Source organism: Rhinoderma darwinii, chromosome 5 (genome assembly GCF_050947455.1).
Source record: "Rhinoderma darwinii isolate aRhiDar2 chromosome 5, aRhiDar2.hap1, whole genome shotgun sequence".
NCBI classification, from domain to species: domain Eukaryota; kingdom Metazoa; phylum Chordata; class Amphibia; order Anura; family Rhinodermatidae; genus Rhinoderma; species Rhinoderma darwinii.
In genome coordinates this window covers 3,022,509-3,046,206 of record NC_134691.1, presented here as the reverse complement: position 1 = coordinate 3,046,206, position 23,698 = coordinate 3,022,509, and the positions used below count along the sequence as shown (strand labels likewise).

Below are 23,698 nucleotides of genomic sequence, written 5' to 3'. Positions count from 1 at the left end.
TTATTATAGATGATATATTATATACAGGTCACTATAGGGCAGAGCAGAGTTATTATAGATGATATATTATTATATACAGGTCACTATAGTGCAGAGCAGAGTTATTATAGAGGATATATTATTATATACAGGACACTATAGTGCAGAGCAGAGTTATTATAGATGATATATTATTATATACAGGTCACTATAGCGCAGAGCAGAGTTATTATAGATGATATATTATTATATACAGGTCACTATAGAGCAGAGCAGAGTTATTATAGATGATATATTATTATATACAGGTCACTATAGGGCAGAGCAGAGTTATTATAGATGATATATTATTATATACAGGTCACTATAGCGCAGAGCAGAGTTATTATAGATGATATATTATTATATACAGGTCACTATAGCGCAGAGCAGAGTTATTATAGATGATATATTATTATATACAGGTCACTATAGAGCAGAGCAGAGTTATTATAGATGATATATTATTATATACAGGTCACTATAGTGCAGAGCAGAGTTATTATAGATGATATATTATATACAGGTCACTATAGAGCAGAGTTATTATAGAGGATATATTATTATATACAGGTCACTATAGTGCAGAGCAGAGTTATTATAGATGATATATTATTATATACAGGTCACTATAGTGCAGAGCAGAGTTATTATAGAGGATATATTATTATATACAGGACACTATAGTGCAGAGCAGAGTTATTATAGATGATATATTATTATATACAGGTCACTATAGCGCAGAGCAGAGTTATTATAGATGATATATTATTATATACAGGTCACTATAGAGCAGAGCAGAGTTATTATAGATGATATATTATTATATACAGGTCACTATAGCGCAGAGCAGAGTTATTATAGATGATATATTATTATATACAGGTCACTATAGTGCAGAGCAGAGTTATTATAGATGATATATTATTATATACAGGTCACTATAGTGCAGAGCAGAGTTATTATAGAGGATATATTATTATATACAGGTCACTATAGAGCAGAGCAGAGTTATTATAGATGATATATTATTATATACAGGTCACTATAGAGCAGAGCAGAGTTATTATAGATGATATATTATTATATACAGGACACTATAGTGCAGAGCAGAGTTATTATAGATGATATATTATTATATACAGGTCACTATAGTGCAGAGCAGAGTTATTATAGATGATATATTATTATATACAGGTCACTATAGTGCAGAGCAGAGTTATTATAGATGATATATTATTATATACAGGTCACTATAGTGCAGAGCAGAGTTATTATAGATGATATATTATTATATACAGGTCACTATAGAGCAGAGCAGAGTTATTATAGGTGATATATTATTATATACAGGTCACTATAGAGCAGAGCAGAGTTATTATAGGTGATATATTATTATATACAGGTCACTATAGAGCAGAGCAGAGTTATTATAGATGATATATTATTATATACAGGTCACTATAGAGCAGAGTTATTATAGATGATATATTATTATATACAGGTCACTATAGCGCAGAGCAGAGTTATTATAGGTGATATATTATTATATACAGGTCACTATAGCGCAGAGCAGAGTTATTATAGATGATATATTATTATATACAGGTCACTATAGAGCAGAGTTATTATAGATGATATATTATTATATACAGGTCACTATAGCGCAGAGCAGAGTTATTATAGGTGATATATTATTATATACAGGTCACTATAGTGCAGAGCAGAGTTATTATAGATGATATATTATTATATACAGGTCACTATAGAGCAGAGCAGAGCAGAGTTATTATAGGTGATATATTATTATATACAGGTCACTATAGCGCAGAGCAGAGTTATTATAGATGATATATTATTATATACAGGTCACTATAGAGCAGAGTTATTATAGATGATATATTATTATATACAGGTCACTATAGTGCAGAGCACAGTTATTATAGAGGATATATTATTATATACAGGTCACTATAGAGCAGAGCAGAGTTATTATAGGTGATATATTATTATATACAGGTCACTATAGAGCAGAGCAGAGTTATTATAGATGATATATTATTATATACAGGTCACTATAGTGCAGAGCAGAGTTATTATAGAGGATATATTATTATATACAGGTCACTATAGCGCAGAGCAGAGTTATTATAGATGATATATTATTATATACAGGTCACTATAGAGCAGAGTTATTATAGATGATATATTATTATATACAGGACACTATAGAGCAGAGCAGCGTTATTATAGATGATATATTATTATATACAGGTCACTATAGTGCAGAGCAGAGTTATTATAGAGGATATATTATTATATACAGGTCACTATAGAGCAGAGCAGAGTTATTATAGAGGATATATTATTATATACAGGTCACTATAGAGCAGAGCAGAGTTATTATAGATGATATATTATTATATACAGGACACTATAGAGCAGAGCAGAGTTATTATAGAGGATATATTATTATATACAGGTCACTATAGAGCAGAGCAGAGTTATTATAGATGATATATTATTATATACAGGACACTATAGAGCAGAGCAGAGTTATTATAGAGGATATATTATTATATACAGGTCACTATAGTGCAGAGCAGAGTTATTATAGAGGATATATTATTATATACAGGTCACTATAGTACAGAGCAGAGTTATTATAGATGATATATTATTATATACAGGTCACTATAGTGCAGAGCAGAGTTATTATAGATGATATATTATTATATACAGGACACTATAGTGCAGAGCAGAGTTATTATAGATGATATATTATTATATACAGGACACTATAGTGCAGAGCAGAGTTATTATAGATGATATATTATTATATACAGGTCACTATAGTGCAGAGCAGAGTTATTATAGATGATATATTATTATATACAGGTCACTATAGGGCAGAGCAGAGTTATTATAGATGATATATTATTATATACAGGTCACTATAGTGCAGAGCAGAGTTATTATAGATGATATATTATTATATACAGGTCACTATAGTGCAGAGCAGAGTTATTATAGATGATATATTATTATATACAGGACACTATAGTGCAGAGCAGAGTTATTATAGATGATATATTATTATATACAGGTCACTATAGCGCAGAGCAGAGTTATTATAGATGATATATTATTATATACAGGTCACTATAGTGCAGAGCAGAGTTATTATAGAGGATATATTATTATATACAGGTCACTATAGTGCAGAGCAGAGTTATTATAGATGATATATTATTATATACAGGACACTATAGAGCAGAGCAGAGTTATTATAGATGATATATTATTATATACAGGTCACTATAGTGCAGAGCAGAGTTATTATAGATGATATATTATTATATACAGGTCACTATAGCGCAGAGCAGAGTTATTATAGATGATATATTATTATATACAGGTCACTATAGAGCAGAGCAGAGTTATTATAGATGATATATTATTATATACAGGTCACTATAGTGCAGAGCAGAGTTATTATAGGTGATATATTATTATATACAGGTCACTATAGTGCAGAGCAGAGTTATTATAGAGGATATATTATTATATACAGGACACTATAGTGCAGAGCAGAGTTATTATAGATGATATATTATTATATACAGGTCACTATAGTGCAGAGCAGAGTTATTATAGATGATATATTATTATATACAGGTCACTATAGCGCAGAGCAGAGTTATTATAGATGATATATTATTATATACAGGTCACTATAGTGCAGAGCAGAGTTATTATAGATGATATATTATTATATACAGGTCACTATAGAGCAGAGCAGAGTTATTATAGATGATATATTATTATATACAGGTCACTATAGTGCAGAGCAGAGTTATTATAGATGATATATTATTATATACAGGTCACTATAGTGCAGAGCAGAGTTATTATAGATGATATATTATTATATACAGGTCACTATAGTGCAGAGCAGAGTTATTATAGATGATATATTATTATATACAGGACACTATAGCGCAGAGCAGAGTTATTATAGATGATATATTATTATATACAGGTCACTATAGAGCAGAGCAGAGTTATTATAGATGATATATTATTATATACAGGTCACTATAGAGCAGAGCAGAGTTATTATAGATGATATATTATTATATACAGGTCACTATAGAGCAGAGCAGAGTTATTATAGATGATATATTATTATATACAGGTCACTATAGTGCAGAGCAGAGTTATTATAGATGATATATTATTATATACAGGTCACTATAGTGCAGAGCAGAGTTATTATAGATGATATATTATTATATACAGGTCACTATAGCGCAGAGCAGAGTTATTATAGAGGATATATTATTATATACAGGTCACTATAGCGCAGAGCAGAGTTATTATAGAGGATATATTATTATATACAGGTCACTATAGTGCAGAGCAGAGTTATTATAGATGATATATTATTATATACAGGTCACTATAGCGCAGAGCAGAGTTATTATAGAGGATATATTATTATATACAGGTCACTATAGTGCAGAGCAGAGTTATTATAGATGATATATTATTATATACAGGACACTATAGTGCAGAGCAGAGTTATTATAGAGGATATATTATTATATACAGGTCACTATAGCGCAGAGCAGAGTTATTATAGAGGATATATTATTATATACAGGTCACTATAGCGCAGAGCAGAGTTATTATAGATGATATATTATTATATACAGGTCACTATAGTGCAGAGCAGAGTTATTATAGATGATATATTATTATATACAGGTCACTATAGTGCAGAGCAGAGTTATTATAGAGGATATATTATTATATACAGGTCACTATAGGGCAGAGCAGAGTTATTATAGATGATATATTATTATATACAGGTCACTATAGGGCAGAGCAGAGTTATTATAGATGATATATTATTATATACAGGTCACTATAGAGCAGAGCAGAGTTATTATAGAGGATATATTATTATATACAGGTCACTATAGCGCAGAGCAGAGTTATTATAGAGGATATATTATTATATACAGGTCACTATAGCGCAGAGCAGAGTTATTATAGATGATATATTATTATATACAGGTCACTATAGTGCAGAGCAGAGTTATTATAGATGATATATTATTATATACAGGTCACTATAGTGCAGAGCAGAGTTATTATAGAGGATATATTATTATATACAGGTCACTATAGTGCAGAGCAGAGTTATTATAGATGATATATTATTATATACAGGTCACTATAGAGCAGAGTTATTATAGATGATATATTATTATATACAGGACACTATAGTGCAGAGCAGAGTTATTATAGATGATATATTATTATATACAGGTCACTATAGAGCAGAGCAGAGTTATTATAGATGATATATTATTATATACAGGTCACTATAGTGCAGAGCAGAGTTATTATAGATGATATATTATTATATACAGGTCACTATAGAGCAGAGCAGAGTTATTATAGAGGATATATTATTATATACAGGACACTATAGTGCAGAGCACAGTTATTATAGATGATATATTATTATATACAGGTCACTATAGAGCAGAGCAGAGTTATTATAGATGATATATTATTATATACAGGTCACTATAGTGCAGAGCAGAGTTATTATAGATGATATATTATTATATACAGGTCACTATAGTGCAGAGCAGAGTTATTATAGATGATATATTATTATATACAGGTCACTATAGTGCAGAGCAGAGTTATTATAGATGATATATTATTATATACAGGTCACTATAGGGCAGAGCAGAGTTATTATAGATGATATATTATTATATACAGGTCACTATAGTGCAGAGCAGAGTTATTATAGATGATATATTATTATATACAGGTCACTATAGGGCAGAGCAGAGTTATTATAGAGGATATATTATTACATACAGGTCACTATAGAGCAGAGCAGAGTTATTATAGAGGATATATTATTATATACAGGTCACTATAGTGCAGAGCAGAGTTATTATAGATGATATATTATATACAGGTCACTATAGGGCAGAGCAGAGTTATTATAGAGGATATATTATTATATACAGGTCACTATAGTGCAGAGCAGAGTTATTATAGAGGATATATTATTATATACAGGTCACTATAGTGCAGAGCAGAGTTATTATAGAGGATATATTATTATATACAGGTCACTATAGAGCAGAGCAGAGTTATTATAGATGATATATTATTATATACAGGTCACTATAGTGCAGAGCAGTTATTATAGATGATATATTATTATATACAGGTCACTATAGTGCAGAGCAGAGTTATTATAGATGATATATTATTATATACAGGTCACTATAGCACAGAGCAGAGTTATTATAGATGATATATTATTACATACAGGTCACTATAGTGCAGAGCAGAGTTATTATAGAGGATATATTATTATATACAGGTCACTATAGAGCAGAGCAGAGTTATTATAGATGATATATTATTATATACAGGTCACTATAGTGCAGAGCAGAGTTATTATAGAGGATATATTATTATATACAGGTCACTATAGTGCAGAGCAGAGTTATTATAGATGATATATTATTATATACAGGTCACTATAGTGCAGAGCAGAGTTATTATAGATGATATATTATTATATACAGGTCACTATAGTGCAGAGCAGAGTTATTATAGATGATATATTATTATATACAGGTCACTATAGCGCAGAGCAGAGTTATTATAGATGATATATTATTATATACAGGTCACTATAGAGCAGAGCAGAGTTATTATAGATGATATATTATTATATACAGGTCACTATAGAGCAGAGCAGAGTTATTATAGAGGATATATTATTATATACAGGTCACTATAGTGCAGAGCAGAGTTATTATAGATGATATATTATTATATACAGGTCACTATAGTGCAGAGCAGAGTTATTATAGAGGATATATTATTATATACAGGTCACTATAGCGCAGAGCAGAGTTATTATAGATGATATATTATTATATACAGGTCACTATAGAGCAGAGCAGAGTTATTATAGAGGATATATTATTATATACAGGTCACTATAGCGCAGAGCAGAGTTATTATAGATGATATATTATTATATACAGGTCACTATAGTGCAGAGCAGAGTTATTATAGATGATATATTATTATATACTGGTCACTATAGAGCAGAGCAGAGTTATTATAGATGATATATTATTATATACAGGTCACTATAGAGCAGAGCAGAGTTATTATAGAGGATATATTATTATATACAGGTCACTATAGCGCAGAGCAGAGTTATTATAGATGATATATTATTATATACAGGTCACTATAGGGCAGAGCAGAGTTATTATAGATGATATATTATTATATACTGGTTATTACACACAGGTTATTCTATCGCTCTCACCTCCTCCTTGTGCAGCTGCTGTCACTGTAGATATTTCCGCATCATAGAGACCAGGAAGAAGAGGATAGAGCGGGCACAGCCTCGCACTACAGAGAGTAAGAGAAGGAAACAGCGACGCTTAAAGGCAGGAGGTGAAACTGCATCGTGAATACAGAATATTACATTGTACACTGATAACAGACATAACAATGTAATAATATAAATCTGATCTCTGCCATGTAATACAAGAAATAATAATAATAATGATAATAGTAATAATAAAAGTAATAATAAAAGTGATGATGATAATAATAATATAATATAATAATAATAATAATAATAATAATAATAATAATAATAATAATAATAATAATAATAACAGCCTCCAACATTCTAATATCAAAACTAGGTACATCCCCTATAAACCCACAAAGCTTTACACTACAGGTTCCCTTATATGATATCCGCTGTTATCTGCCAGGGGGCTAATACTTACTTAAGGCCGGATCCACACGAGCGTGTGCTTTTTGCGCACGCAAAAACCGCTGCGTTTTGTGTGCGCAAAAGGCACTTAACAGCTCCGTGTGTCATCAGTGTATGATGCGCGGCTGTGTGATTTTCATTATGACACTCCGTTTGGATGTTTGTAAACAGAAAAGCACGTGGTGCTTTTCTGTTTACATTCATTCTTTTACTCCTGTTGCACGAATAACGCGCGTCCCGCGGAAGTGCTTCCGTGCGGCATGCATGATTTTCACGCACCTATTGACTTCAACGGGTGCGTGATTCGCGAAAAACGCCGAAATATAGAACATGTCGTGAGTTTTACGCAGCGGACTCACCCTGCGCAAAACTCACGGACAGTTTGCACGGCCCCATAGACTAACATAGGTCCGTGCGACCCGCGTGAAAACCACGTGGGTTGCACTGACGTATAAATAAATACGATCGTGTAAATAAGCCCTAAGGCTGACCCAGGGGTGCAGTGTAGAGTGACACAGTGATTCCGTGCCATGCAGGGAGGTGATAAATATGCCACAGGTGGTCCCCGGGGGCCGCATATTGTCAGGTATTCCAGCATTCCTGCACCTCCTCATTCATGGGGGGAGGGGAGGGGGGCTATTATCTGTTTTGCTTTATGGTACAAGTTGTTCGGCATTTCCCGCCTGGTCCGTCTCTGGGTAATAAATATAGTACATAATAATATAATCGCTGGCGGTCTAAGGATTAATATTTAGTGGAATCTTCTGTGTTGTGGAGCAGCGCTCAGTTTACATGAACGCTAAATCAGTATTGAGACGTGCGCGCTCCCGAGCCTCCTCACTCTATGCCCCATTCACAGCACTGCTCCCGGCACCACTGTCCATATATAGATAGTGATGTCTGGAGCAGAGCTGAAGTCCCGGGCTGCGGAAGCCCCTAACATCACTGTCCATATATAGACAGTGATGTCAGGGGCAACCCCAGAGCCCGAAACAGAGCCGCTTCAAGCACTCTGCCTGGGACTCCTTTTGTCCTCCTAACATCACTGTCCATAATATAGTGAGGACCTTATTTTCCTTGCAGAAAAAAAGGAGCTCAGGTATCTAATCCACAGTGCCCCCACCAGAGCCAGCCACAGTGCCCCCACCAGAGCAGTTCCTCCATTCAAGTATGTAATATAGAACATCTGCTTCCGGCACCGACTCTGCATAATATCCAGTGCCCGGAGGCAGCCGGAACAGCTGATCAGTGCGGGGTCTGGGTGTCGGACCCCCGCCGATCATATACTGATGACCTGTCCTGTGATGAATGCGCTGTGCCCGGACAACCCCTTTAAGTGGTCCGCACAGCGCCATGTGAGGTTTTGTATCGCAGGTGAAGATCTCTCCTAGGAGCACTGAGAACAGTCTGATATACGGCGTCTGATGGAGCGCTCCGCATATAAACCATCGGTCCAGCGGCGGATTCCTACACAGCTGTGAGCACGGCCGCATGGAAATGATGTATTACCTCTGGACCCAGCGTCTACCTCAAGAATGGGGCTTCATGTGCGCCGCTCTCTCCATTCTCGTCTATAGGAGATAAGAAAACCGCAAAACCCGCGAGCGCAGCTGCTTCCGTAATTCTCATAGTACAGAATGGTGAGAGCTGCGCACGTGTCTGGCCACCTGTCCGTGCTCCGATAGATACGGCGACTAGAGGCTGTGTCACCAATGCGTCCGGAGTTGGGGGAGATGAACCTTTTTACAAACATAAAAATTGCGCCGAATTGCGGTAAAATTGAACGTGTCTTTTTTGTGCCGGACAGGGGGCGGCTTCTTAAAAAAGGGTTTTTGTCCGGCATTTTAAACCGACCCAGAAATGCTACAAGAATGCCAAAGAACGTAAAAAAACAAAAAAATAAACAAAAAATGCCACAGAAAACGGGTCATAACGTCACATGTGAAACCGGCCTTAAAGGGACACACCAGTAAAAAGGTTTTCAGTTGTAATTATTTATTATTGAGTCCTTCGCACTTCCTAATGAATAATCTCGCCTTAAACAGGGTCCAGGTGGCTTCTGATGTTGCCTAGCAACCGGCTCGGACACTCGAAGTGACCACCCTGGACCCGTGTGCTCCACCGAAGGACATTTTTTTTTTTACAATACTAAGTCTCTCATAAACAGTGAATGTGAATATATCAAACTCTCCAAAACTATCCCTCTCCCCTCAACCTCCACCGCCAGGTTACCATGGTCACTATAAAGATCACAAGGGGGGGGGGGGGCGGCAGCGAACCAGAGCGTGACCGCTAAGGGAAACGTATTGGAAACTTTTTACGGTTTGGAACAATAATAAAGTAATTCCAAGAAAACCCCGGGACTGGACCCTTTACATTACAGGTATGCTAATAACACTCCACCTGTGTATACAAGGGTATGTTCACACGGCCGTAAAACGGCCGAAAAATCGGAAGCAGAACGCCTCCAAACATCTACCCGTTGATTTCAATGGGAAAATGGTGTTCTGTTCCGACGGAGCGTTGTTCGCTGCGTTTTTTTACGCGTAGTGCAGGACACTTCTTGGGACGTTTTTGAAGCCGTTTTCCATAGACTCTAGTGAAAAAAGCTCCAAGAACGGCCGTAATAAACGCCGCGAAAATCGCGAGTGGCACAAAAAAACGTCTGAAAATCAGGATCTGTTTCCTCTTGAAAACAGCTCCGTATTTTGATACGTTTTTGACTCTGCGTGTGAACATAGCCTAAGAACACAACTCATCAGCGATGTCACCCGGCTTTCCTAGCAGCCCGACATCTTCAACATTAAGAGGTCCATCAAGAGCCTGACACAGCTGTGACGATCCGGGGGGGGGGGGGGGGGGGGGAGGTATACAGGCGGCCATATTGGGTGTCACCCAGGCTTCCCTGCAACACTTAGGCCGGGTTCCCACGTAGTGTAAACAAATTGTGCGGCGCGTAAATTCCGCAGCATTTATAGTAGCAGCAAAGTGGATGAGATTTCGTAAATCTCATTCCCACGCTACGGAAAAGCAAACCCGCAGCGTAAACGTTAATAACTTGACCTGCGGTGCGGAATTTATTCCCACAGCACGTCAATTTATGCTGCGTTTTCCCCATTGAATTCAATAGGGATTCAGAACCCGCAACAGAAAGCCAAGCGATGCGACTTTTGCGGTGTACTCACGGCGTTTACATCGGGGGAATAAAAAACAACCACACTTACCCAGAACACCCTCCTCCTTCCTGCAGTCTGGCCCCCTGTGATGAGGTTATGTCCCATGTCATCCAGGGAGGCCGGAGCAGAGTCAGAGGAGGGAGGGGATGAACGGCTTTCTTCCGCAGCGGAATTTACGTCCGAAAAATCGCACTACAATGTGGTGCGATTTTTCGGACGGAATGTCTAGCGGGTTCCAAGTCGGGCACGCCGCGTGATTTTACGCAGAGTGTCCGTCCCGTGGTAACCCGGCCTTAGAGATGGCAGAATTTACGTTTCGAAAACCCGGCAGAAGACAGGATTATGAAAAAAAAAATCTACAACTTTCTGACATTCTGTTTCATTCTTCTCCATTTTCAACACCTATGCTTGATGGCAGCAAATAAGAAAATCATGATTCACTCTTAGTCCTGCTCACACAGCTGAGGGGTTGTTACAATGTATACGTGTAAGAGCTCCTAACCTTCTAGTTTTAGACTCCAGCGCCAGGCTAAGTGCACATATGGCGGACACACAAGGAATCAGTCCTGGAAGCCGCTGGGAACTCTGACCGAAACACCAAACCATGCCGTGGTGGTTTTGTTTTTTTGACGGAACCTCCGCTGCAATAATACTGCAGAAAAAAAAAGTTCATACTTCAGCTTCACGCACACGACCGTATTTTTCATCAGTAATTTCAGACCCGTTCATTTCTATTGGCCACGGACGCGTTTCAGTATTTTTATTGATGAGTGTCCGTGCTGAAAAAAATGATAGAACCCGTCCTGTTCTTATCAGTAATTACGGCAAGGACTCTCCTATAGAAGTCTATGGGCTGTTCCGTAAATACGGATGGCTACTGATGTGCGTCCGTAAAGCGTCCATATCTACGGAAGCGTTGCTAGGCAACATGCTGATGACATCATTTGCAACCTCCCTCTTTTTGTAAAGATCCGTATACACGGACAGCATTTCAGGATAGATGAAAATACTGTCGTGTGCGTGGGGCCTTAGGCCCCATGCACACAACCGTATTTTTTTTTCCCTCCAGTAAAAACTGGCCGTAAATACGGGTCCTTTGTCACATGATCGCTCCGACGCCATGTTCTCTGCTTCTCTTTATTCAAAAAGTTGAAATCCCCTGATGTAACTACGGGAGCGTTGCTAGCTGACGGGTGCACACACGTAGCCACCCGTAATTACGGGAGCCCCAAAGACTACTATGGGCTGCCCGTGCCGTAATTACAGCCTGAAATAGCACGTTCTATATTTTTCAACGGCCCGGGCACCTTCCCGTAAGGAAACGGGAAGGTACCCGCGGCCAATAGAAGTTTATTAAGGTCGTGTGCTTGGGACCTTACCCCGTTCTCAGAGCGGCGCATCCCTCTGCTCAGAGTACAGCCCGGCCTCCTGGGAGGGCGCTGAAGTCAAATGGGAACGTCATCCCACGAGGCTGGACGCAAAACAGAGGATCGTGTCGCTATGACAACGGCCGGGGTAAACATAACCCTTTTATTATTTTTAAACCCGCTGACTTGCAATTTTTGCATCGGAATCACAGCTTTTCCGCCGCAAAAATCAAAACATTTGCATAATTGTTGAAGGTTTTACCTCCCCATTGAATTCAACGGCACAAAACACCCAACCGAAAAGCAGCGATTCCGCAGCAAAAATGGACATTCTGCGCAGCGTTTCCGCTATGTGTGTCATTACCTGAAAAGATCTTCACTGCTGCTGGGCTTACATTACAGAGGATTGCCTACACTGATAAACTGTAACGAATGCTCAGCTGAGTGAACAGGATTAGGTCAGGTTTTCAGCTTAAGAAAAAGTTCCCATTCAATGACAGCAAGCAGAGATCTTGAGAATAGTAAGAAGCTCAAACACAAAGTCTATTAGAAAGTTGCCGAATTTTTCCTTACACAGGGATTATACTATTTGCAGATTAGACACCGGCCCTTTAAATAAAGACACATGATATTGTTGCAACAATGTTACTGGTTACGTGATATAGAATGTGCGAAATAAACTTTATTAATAAAACGTTTTATTATTTAGAACATAGAAAAATAAAGAACATGGCCGTCCAGACTTCTCTCTGCCGCCACGGTCATCCTCAGGCTCTGTAGACGGCGTCTTCTAGATCCGTACAATCCGGAGAGTCATTATCTACGCGGATCCTCGATCGCCGATCAGAGCCGAGACCTCCTGTAAGTGATCGCGCACCACCTGGTCCAGCACGGCGTACACATCCTTACAAGCCTTGCTGGCCGCGTCCATCACGTGCTCCAAGTGATCCTCGTGCAGCCGCGAGTTCATCTCCAGTAACGCAATCTGATCAGACTTGGGTAACAGAGCTAAAGCCAACTGGGGTCCCCCCGCCGCCTCCTCCACATAACTGAGGTCCGCCAGCGGAGTGTCCTCGATGAAGCCGGCCGAACTGGCGCACACATAGTCCCGCATGGGAATCCCAGCATCAATCACCGCCAGGGTGGCTGCGTTCACACACGTGCAGTAATTGCCGCCGTCTGCTTGCAAAATCTAAAACGGGGGTTAAAAATAAAATATATCAGAAATACAACAACAGTGCGGTCTGACGTCCTACAGGACCTAAACTACCTGGGGGATCAAACATTGTAAACATCTACGGAGGATATAATAGTGCTGGAGGATATAAGAGGAGAGGCTGATATCAGTCACATATGATGTAATGTCTCTGGAGGATATAATAGTGCTGGAGTGATATAAGAGGAGCTGCTGATATCAGTCACATATGATGTAATGTCTCTGGAGGATATAATAGTGCTGGAGTGATATAAGAGGAGCTGCTGATATCAGTCACATATGATGTAATGTCTCTGGAGGATATAATAGTACTGGAGTGTTATAAGAGGAGAGGATGATATCAGTCACATATGATGTAATGTCTCTGGAGGATATAATAGTGCTTGAGTGTTATAAGAGGAGCGGCTGATATCAGTCACACATATGATGTAATGTCTCTGGAGGATATAATAGTGCTGGAGTGTTATAAGAGGAGCAGCTGATATCAGTCACATATATGATGTAATGTCTCTGGAGGATATAATAGTGCTGGAGTGTTATAAGAGTAGCGGCTGATATCAGTCACACATATGATGTAATGTCTCTGGAGGATATAATAGTGCTGGAGTGATATAAGAGGAGCGGCTGATATCAGTCACACATATGATGTAATGTCTCTGGAGGATATAATAGTGCTGGAGTGATATAAGGGGAGCGGCTGATATCAGTCACACATATGATGTAATGTCTCTGGAGGATATAATAGTGCTGGAGTGATATAAGAGGAGCGGCTGATATCAGTCACATATGATGTAATGTCTCTGGAGGATATAATAGTGCTGGAGTGATATAAGAGGAGCGGCTGATATCAGTCACATATGATGTAATGTCTCTGGAGGATATAATAGTGCTGGAGTGTTATAAGAGTAGCGGCTGATATCAGTCACACATATGATGTAATGTCTCTGGAGGATATAATAGTGCTGGAGTGTTATAAGAGTAGCGGCTGATATCAGTCACACATATGATGTAATGTCTCTGGAGGATATAATAGTGCTGGAGTGATATAAGAGGAGCGGCTGATATCAGTCACATATGATGTAATGTCTCTGGAGGATATAATAGTGCTGGAGTGATATAAGAGGAGCGGCTGATATCAGTCACACATATGATGTAATGTCTCTGGAGGATATAATAGTGCTGGAGTGTTATAAGAGGAGCGGCTGATATCAGTCACATATGATGTAATGTCTCTAGAGGATATAATAGTACTGGAGTGATATAAGAGGAGCGGCTGATATCAGTCACATATGATGTAATGTCTCTGGAGGATATAATAGTACTGGAGTGATATAAGAGGAGCGGCTGATATCAGTCACATATATGATGTAATGTCTCTGGAGGATATAATAGTGCTGCAGCGATATAAGAGGAGCGGCTGATATCAGTCACATATGATGTAATGTCTCTGGAGGATATAATAGTACTGGAGTGATATAAGAGGAGCGGCTGATATCAGTCACATATGATGTAATGTCTCTGGAGGATATAATAGTACTGGAGTGATATAAGAGGAGCGGCTGATATCAGTCACATATGATGTAATGTCTCTGGAGGATATAATAGTACTGGAGTGCTATAAGAGGAGCGGCTGATATCAGTCACACATATGATGTAATGTCTCTGGAGGATATAGTAGTGCTGGAGTGTTATAAGAGGAGCGGCTGATATCAGTCACACATATGATGTAATGTCTCTGGAGGATATAATAGTGCTGCAGCGATATAAGAGGAGCGGCTGATATCAGTCACATATGATGTAATGTCTCTGGAGGATATAATAGTACTGGAGTGATATAAGAGGAGCGGCTGATATCAGTCACATATGATGTAATGTCTCTGGAGGATATAATAGTGCTGGAGTGATATAAGAGGAGCGGCTGATATCAGTCACATATGATGTAATGTCTCTGGAGGATATAATAGTACTGGAGTGCTATAAGAGGAGCGGCTGATATCAGTCACATATGATGTAATGTCTCTGGAGGATATAGTAGTGCTGGAGTGTTATAAGAGGAGCGGCTGATATCAGTCACACATATAATGTAATGTCTCTGGAGGATATAATAGTACTGGAGTGTTATAAGAGGAGCGGCTGATATCAGTCACACATATGATGTAATGTCTCTGGAGGATATAATAGTACTGGAGTGTTATAAGAGGAGCGGCTGATATCAGTCACACATATGATGTAATGTCTCTGGAGGATATAATAGTGCTGGAGTGATATAAGAGGAGCGGCTGATATCAGTCACATATGATGTAATGTCTCTAGAGGATATAATAGTGCTGGAGTGTTATAAGAGGGGCGGCTGATATCAGTCACACATATGATGTAATGTCTCTGGAGGATATAATAGTGCTGGAGTGATATAAGAGGAGCGGCTGATATCAGTCACACATATAATGTAATGTCTCTGGAGGATATAATAGTACTGGAGTGATATAAGAGCAGTGGCTGATATCAGTCACACATATGATGTAATGTCTCTGGAAGATATAATAGTACTGGAGTGATATAAGAGGAGCGGCTGATATCAGTCACACATATGATGTAATGTCTCTGGAGGATATTAGGGTATGTGCACACACACTAATTACGTCCGTAAATGACGGACGTATTTCGGCCGCAAGTACCGGACCGAACACAGTGCAGGGAGCCGGGCTCCTAGCATCATACTTATGTACGATGCTAGGAGTCCCTGCCTCGCTGCAGGACAACTGTCCCGTACTGAAAACATGATTATACTACGGGACAGTTGTCCTGCAGAGAGGCAGGGACTCCTAGCATCGTACATAAGTATGATACTAGGAGCCCGGCTCCTTGCACTGTGTTCGGTCCGGGACTTGCGGCCGAAATACGTCCGTCAATTCCGGACGTAATTAGTGTGTGTGCACATACCCTAATAGTACTGGAGTGATATAAGAGGAGCGGCTGATATCAGTCACATATGATGTAATGTCTCTGGAGGATATAATAGTGCTGGAGTGTTATAAGGGGAGCGGCTGATATCAGTCACACATGATGTAATGTCTCTGGATGATATAATAGTACTGGAGTGTTATAAGAGGAGCCGCTGATATCAGTCACACATATGATGCAATGTCTCTGGAGAATATAATAGTGCTGGAGTGTTATAAGGGGAGCGGCTGATATCAGTCACACATATGATGTAATGTCTCTGGGGGATATAATAGTGCTGGAGTGATATAAGAGAAGCGGCTGATATCAGTCACATATGATGCAATGTCTCTGGAGGATATAATAGTGCTGGAGTGTTATAAGAGGAGCGGCTGATATCAGTCACACATATGATGTAATGTCTCTGGAGGATATAATAGTACTGGAGTGTTATAAGAGGAGCGGCTGATATCAGTCACACATATGATGCAATGTCTCTGGAGGATATAATAGTGCTGGAGTGTTATAAGGGGAGCGGCTGATATCAGTCACACATGATGTAATGTCTCTGGGGGATATAATAGTGCTGGAGTGATATAAGAGGAGCGGCTGATATCAGTCACACATATGATGTAATGTCTCTGGAGGATATAATAGTGCTGGAGTGTTATAAGAGGAGCGGCTGATATCAGTCACATATGATGTAATGTCTCTGGAGGATATAATAGTGCTGGAGAGTTATAAGAGGAGCGGCTGATATCAGTCACATATGATGTAATGTCTCTGGAGGATATAATAGTGCTGGAGTGATATAAGAGGAGCGGCTGATATCAGTCATACATATGATGTAATGTCTCTGGAGGATATAATAGTGCTGGAGTGTTATAAGAGGAGCGGCTGATATCAGTCACACATATGATGTAATGTCTCTGGAGGATATAATAGTACTGGAGTGATATAAGAGGAGCGGCTGATATCAGTCACACATATGATGTAATGTCTCTGGAGTATATAATAGTACTGGAGTGTTATAAGAGGAGCGGCTGATATCAGTCACATATATGATGTAATGTCTCTGGAGGATATAATAGTACTGGAGTGTTATAAGAGGAGCGGCTGATATCAGTCACACATATGATGTAATGTCTCTGGAGGATATAATAGTACTGGAGTGATATAAGAGGAGCGGCTGATATCAGTCACACATATGATGTAATGTCTCTGGAGGATATAATAGTACTGGAGTGATATAAGAGGAGCGGCTGATATCAGTCACACATATGATGTAATGTCTCTGGAGGATATAATAGTACTGGAGTGATATAAGAGGAGCGGCTGATATCAGTCACACATATGATGTAATGTCTCTGGAGGATATAATAGTACTGGAGTGTTATAAGAGGAGCGGCTGATATCAGTCATATATGATGTGATGTCTCTGGAGGATATAATAGTACTGGAGTGTTATAAGAGCAGCGGCTGATATCAGTCACATATGATGTAATATCTCTGGAGGATATAATAGTACTGGAGTGATATAAGAGGAGCGGCTGATATCAGTCACATATGATGTAATGTCTGGAGGATATAATAGTGCTGGAGTGATATAAGAGGAGCGGCTGATATCAGTCACACATATGATGTAATGTCTCTGGAGGATATAATAGTACTGGAGTGATATAAGAGGAGCGGCTGATATCAGTCACACATATGATGTAATGTCTCTGGAGGATATAATAGTGCTGGAGTGATATAAGAGGAGCGGCTGATATCAGTCACACATATGATGTAATGTCTCTGGAGGATATAATAGTACTGGAGTGATATAAGAGGAGCGGCTGATATCAGTCACACATATGATGTAATATCTCTGGAGGATATAATAGTACTGGAGTGATATAAGAGGAGCGGCTGATATCAGTCACATATGATGTAATGTCTGGAGGATATAATAGTGCTGGAGTGATATAAGAGGAGGGGCTGATATCAGTCACACATATGATGTAATGTCTCTGGAGGATATAATAGTGCTGGAGTGATATAAGAGGAGCGGCTGATATCAGTCACACATATGATGTAATGTCTCTGGAGGATATAATAGTGCTGGAGTGATATAAGAGGAGCGGCTGATATCAGTCACATATGATGTAATGTCTCTGGAGGATATAATAGTACTGGAGTGATATAAGAGGAGCGGCTGATATCAGTCACATATGATGTAATGTCTCTGGAGGATATAATAGTGCTGGAGTGATATAAGAGGAGCGGCTGATATCAGTCACATATATGATGTAATGTCTCTGGAGGATATAATAGTGCTGGAGTGATATAAGAGGAGCGGCTGATATCAGTCACATATGATGTAATGTCTCTGGAGGATATAATAGTGCTGGAGTGATATAAGAGGAGGGGCTGATATCAGTCACACATATGATGTAATGTCTCTGGAGGATATAATAGTGCTGGAGTGATATAAGAGGAGAGGCTGATATCAGTCACACATATGATGTAATGTCTCTGGAGGATATAATAGTACTGGAGTGTTATAAGAGGAGCGGCTGATATCAGTCACACAAATGATGTAATGTCTCTGGAGGATATAATAGTACTGGAGTGTTATAAGAGGAGCGGCTGATATCAGTCACATATGATGTAATGTCTCTGGAGGATATAATAGTACTGGAGTGTTATAAGAGGAGCGGCTGATATCAGTCACACATATGATGTAATGTCTCTGGAGGATATAATAGTGCTGGAGTGTTATAAGAGGAGCGGCTGATATCAGTCACACATATGATGTAATGTCTCTGGAGGATATAATAGTGCTGGAGTGATATAAGAGGAGCGGCTGATATCAGTCACACATATGATGTAATGTCTCTGGAGGATATAATAGTACTGGAGTGTTATAAGAGGAGCGGCTGATATCAGTCACACATGATGTAATGTCTCTGGAGGATATAATAGTGCTGGAGTGATATAAGAGGAGCGGCTGATATCAGTCACATATATGATGTAATGTCTCTGGAGGATATAGTAGTGCTGGAGTGATATAAGAAGAGCGGCTGATATCAGTCACACATATGATGTAATGTCTCTGGAGGATATAATAGTGCTGGAGTGTTATAAGAGGAGCGGCTGATATCAGTCACATATGATGTAATGTCTCTGGAGATAATCACTCCCAGTGCTCATATAGCGCCAACATATTTTGCAGCGCTGTACAGAGATTATCACTCCCTGTCCCCAATGAGGATCACAATCTAATCCGTGTCTACAGTTCCTATGCAGTGTTTTCATGGTAACAGACTACAAACACTCCCTGCAGTCCCTTACCCCTCCTCTTGATAACCTCCAGACAGTAGCAGGGGACACATGACTGCAGGATCTGACTACGCAGGATGTTTGTAGTCTGTAACCACGGAGACATGCAGATCTGCAAAGGAGCTGTAGACACAAAACAGTGAGATTTTTTTCATCACTATTATGCACTCAGAGGCTTCATTAAAAAGAGGTTGCCGGGCTGGACACGGAGGAGAAGCGCCCCCACAATCCTCTACAGTCCCACCTGTACGTAGATATCGATCTGAGAGCGCGGGTACAGCTGGGTGAGGATGGCGGCTTCAAATGTCTGTTTCAGGTGCAGGGTCATCTCCGTGGATTTGCGGTCTCCGTGCGGCCGGCGTTTCCTCTCCCCGGTGCTGAAGGTGGCCATACTGTACTGGCAGTTCACCACCGCGCGATCATGGAGGGTTTTGGCACGAGACCCCCGAATCTAAAACGAGTAAATATGGAGGACGGCGAAATGAGTAACCGGTCATATGTCAGTAATGCTGAACGATCATACAACAAAAGGCTCTAATTATTCCTGGCAAAATTCCAGGATCTGTTTGCTGTCAGTGAACGGGAACATTCTTGTTTACATCTGAACACTTGTCATGATTTAGTACTGCACACACAGCTGCTGGGCTCGTTACAGTGTTTTCCTGTAGACAATCAGGACAGATTTATTTCAGCTTCTTGTAAGGCAGAAAGTTTCCATTCACTGACAGCAAGCCGAACAATGAACAAGATCAGAAAATTGCAGAACTTTTCAGGATACAAAAAACCGAAGTCCAGAGTGTAACCCCCATCAGCAGACCCGCACTGCCAACTACTACACCCATTATCCATCACCTTATACCCCATACTGTCCCAGCCTCCATCCCCTGAGCACAAACACAGGTCCTCACCTCATGCGGTCCGTACACTACAGCCAGCGCCTTGGTGTTCCCTTGTTCGATATACGCAGATCCGTCAGCCTGTGCGAACACTCCCATCCGGGCCTGAATCTTCCGCAGCTCCCCGGCCTTTCTACCGTCCACCCGATAGCCCTGATCTGACAGCAACTCTACACCCGCCATCCTACAACGCGCACAAAATGACTACAAATCCCGACAGCCCAGATCCATCTGCAGGAACATAAAACTACGGCTCCCGGCAGCCCTAGCGACACTTCTATGGTCACTTCCGGCACGAAAGAAACGAAAACTGCTAAGACTACAATTCCCGACAACGATTGCGCGGCATCTGACGTCACTTCTAACGCAAAGACTGCCTAGAAACGTAAACTCCCAGCAACCTTAGCGCAACGGAATGACGTCACTTCCGTGGTTGACGTTTATATATATATATATAGAGTGAGGCGCCAAGCGCTGTTAGTCGGTGTTGCTGAAGGGGAAGGTTGTGTGTGGGGAGTGTAATGGAGTGTGAGCAGTTACAGCGCTAAAACGTGCCGCTGAGAGACGCCTTCTTGAGGGAAAACCCTCTGAAGTATTAATACAACAATAAGCCGTTTTACGAATATTATTTACAGACATTCTGGAGAATGTTGTAATCGTCCTCAGTTATAAAATGGCGGCTGCGTCACAAATCCATGTGCAGTACACGGTCATGAGGGGAAAAGATGATTTCTGCCAACTAAGAATTCCTCATAATGATTTAGGGAACTTTTATCCCCTCAAAAATGAAATTTCACGGGAAAATGGCGCAATGTTTGACAGTAATTTACATGAATGCGTGACGTAAAGCTCCGTTCACCTCAGCGGCGCCGTTTCTTTTTCTAGTCTTAACGCAGCAAAAACCGTGACGCAGGCCGAGGTTTTTTTCAAATGACGGATCGTTTCGTTCGAGTTCTGTCGTGGTGTCCATCATTTTGGCAGGAATAATAGCGCTTCATGCGCTGTGAATGCAGCATCCGATGCAGATGTGAACGAGGCCTGAACGAAAAAAATAAAAAAAATATATATTTAATAGCTGCCATTTTCAGAATTTTCTACATACATTTATTACCTCACAATCGGTTTCACAAGTCGCTGTGTCCATTTCAATACCACATAATTGAGGTAAAAAAAAAAATGGTGATATCCCTGTAATCCGGAAAGTTTGATAATCCGGCACAGAACTGTCATATGAAGTGGAATTTCACAGGGACATAAAACGGACCAGAGATTGTGAGAAAATGGAATCCGAGGGGGAGATTTATCAATCGCGTCACACGAAGAAAGAATTTGAGTCTAAAAAAATGTCACCAAATTAATACTTTACACGCCGAGCTCCCCCGGCTGTCACGCAAGGCGTATAGTGGTATAAAATGGCGCTTGTTATTATTAAATGTGCGCATTCCGCAGCTGCTCCCCTTTTCATACTTTTTAGCTGTTCAAGTTGTCGTAAAAGTTTTTAAAAAATGTATAACTTTTTTTTGGGCTGAATTTGTGACAGAATTTTTGGCGTGTTTTGTTTTCTGAATCAACAAAATTGAAATTGATTTTTTTTTATGATGGCGTTTCGAGTCTCTAAATAAGTCACTTTTGGGGACGGACCGCTTTTTATAGGACGCTGCATTTCTCCGGCGGTTATGGCGAGAACTTGATCTTACTAATGTGACAAAGAAACATCCTTGTCTCTAAAACGGCGCTAAATTTGAAGTGCCGTGTTCCTAAATATAGACGCACAGGTTTTTCTCCTTCCCGTAATCTATAATCCCACATTTTGCAAAGGCGGAGGTGCCCAAATGCTCCCAAATTGTGCCCCCATTTTTGGATTTGTTGCCCTCTCTATATCTGGAAGTATTTGTACCCGGGTGCCTTACTGTACGGATGCCGCTGCGTATATGATAAGTGAGGGAAGACGTGTTTTCCAGGACTATAAACATAGCAAATGATTTTAAAATCTTTTTTTTTTTTAAACTCCTTTTTATTAAGAACTGTTACAATAACAAGTATAAAATCAGTCACACATCTCTGATTACAAAACATGGCACATTGGATCAAGAAAATTTACATACAGCACATCAAGTAATGAGTATACACAGAGCATTTCAAAAAGATATGTCATAAACAATGGCGCTTAGACTGGTTTGCTTGGACGTATGCATGACAATGGTAATAAAAGGACAAAAAACCAGAACAGATATAAAAGAAAACAAAACAGCCTAGGACCCCTGTCACCCATGAGCATCTAATAAATCAGGCACAGCAAGTTCTTGGAGATACATAATAAAAATGCGGGTCACCTATGTTACTATCTCACAGTATCTGGTGAACCAACGTAGGGGTTGACTGTCAGACGGCAGTTATTCCAAATATCCCAAACCTTAGAAAACTTAGTACTACAACCACGATTCAGAAATACAACCTTCTCAAAAGGTATTACAGAATTTACCAATCCGTTCCAATGACCAATTGATGGAAGTCGATTATTCATCCAGTGCTGTGCTATGGTTTTCCGTGCTAGAAACAGAGTTTCTCTTAAAAAAATTCTAGTATGGTGATTCCATGTCTCCCCATCCAGTACACCAAACAAACATGTCTTAGGACATAAGGGAATGCCTACATGTAATAAGGATGATAACAGGGATAGTATGTCGTTCCAGAAGTCCCTAATGGTGGTGCATGACCATATCATATGCCAAAAATCTGCCTCTGGAACATGGCATCTCAGACAGTCTTAAGAAGGCATTCGTCCCATTTTGAATATCTTAACCGGAGTCAAATATGCCTTGTGTATTATATATAACTGGATCATTTTGTTATTTGCGGATGGGGAAACCTGAAGATGAGACTCCAAAATATCATCCCACTCATCT

At 39.6% G+C, this 23,698-nt stretch overlaps 1 protein-coding gene across 1 annotated transcript; it reads right to left on the bottom strand.

Moving 5' to 3' along the window:
- Positions 1-13,078: 13,078 nt before the first annotated feature.
- Positions 13,079-21,083, bottom strand: EXOSC4 (exosome component 4). The gene is made up of 3 exons (XM_075827946.1): positions 20,805-21,083; positions 20,141-20,347; positions 13,079-13,608 (listed from the first exon to the last, which is right to left on the bottom strand). The coding sequence occupies exons 1-3, from the start codon at positions 20,973-20,975 to the stop codon at positions 13,237-13,239; spliced, it is 750 nt and encodes a 249-aa protein (XP_075684061.1). The 5' UTR covers positions 20,976-21,083; the 3' UTR covers positions 13,079-13,236.
- Positions 21,084-23,698: the final 2,615 nt, after the last annotated feature.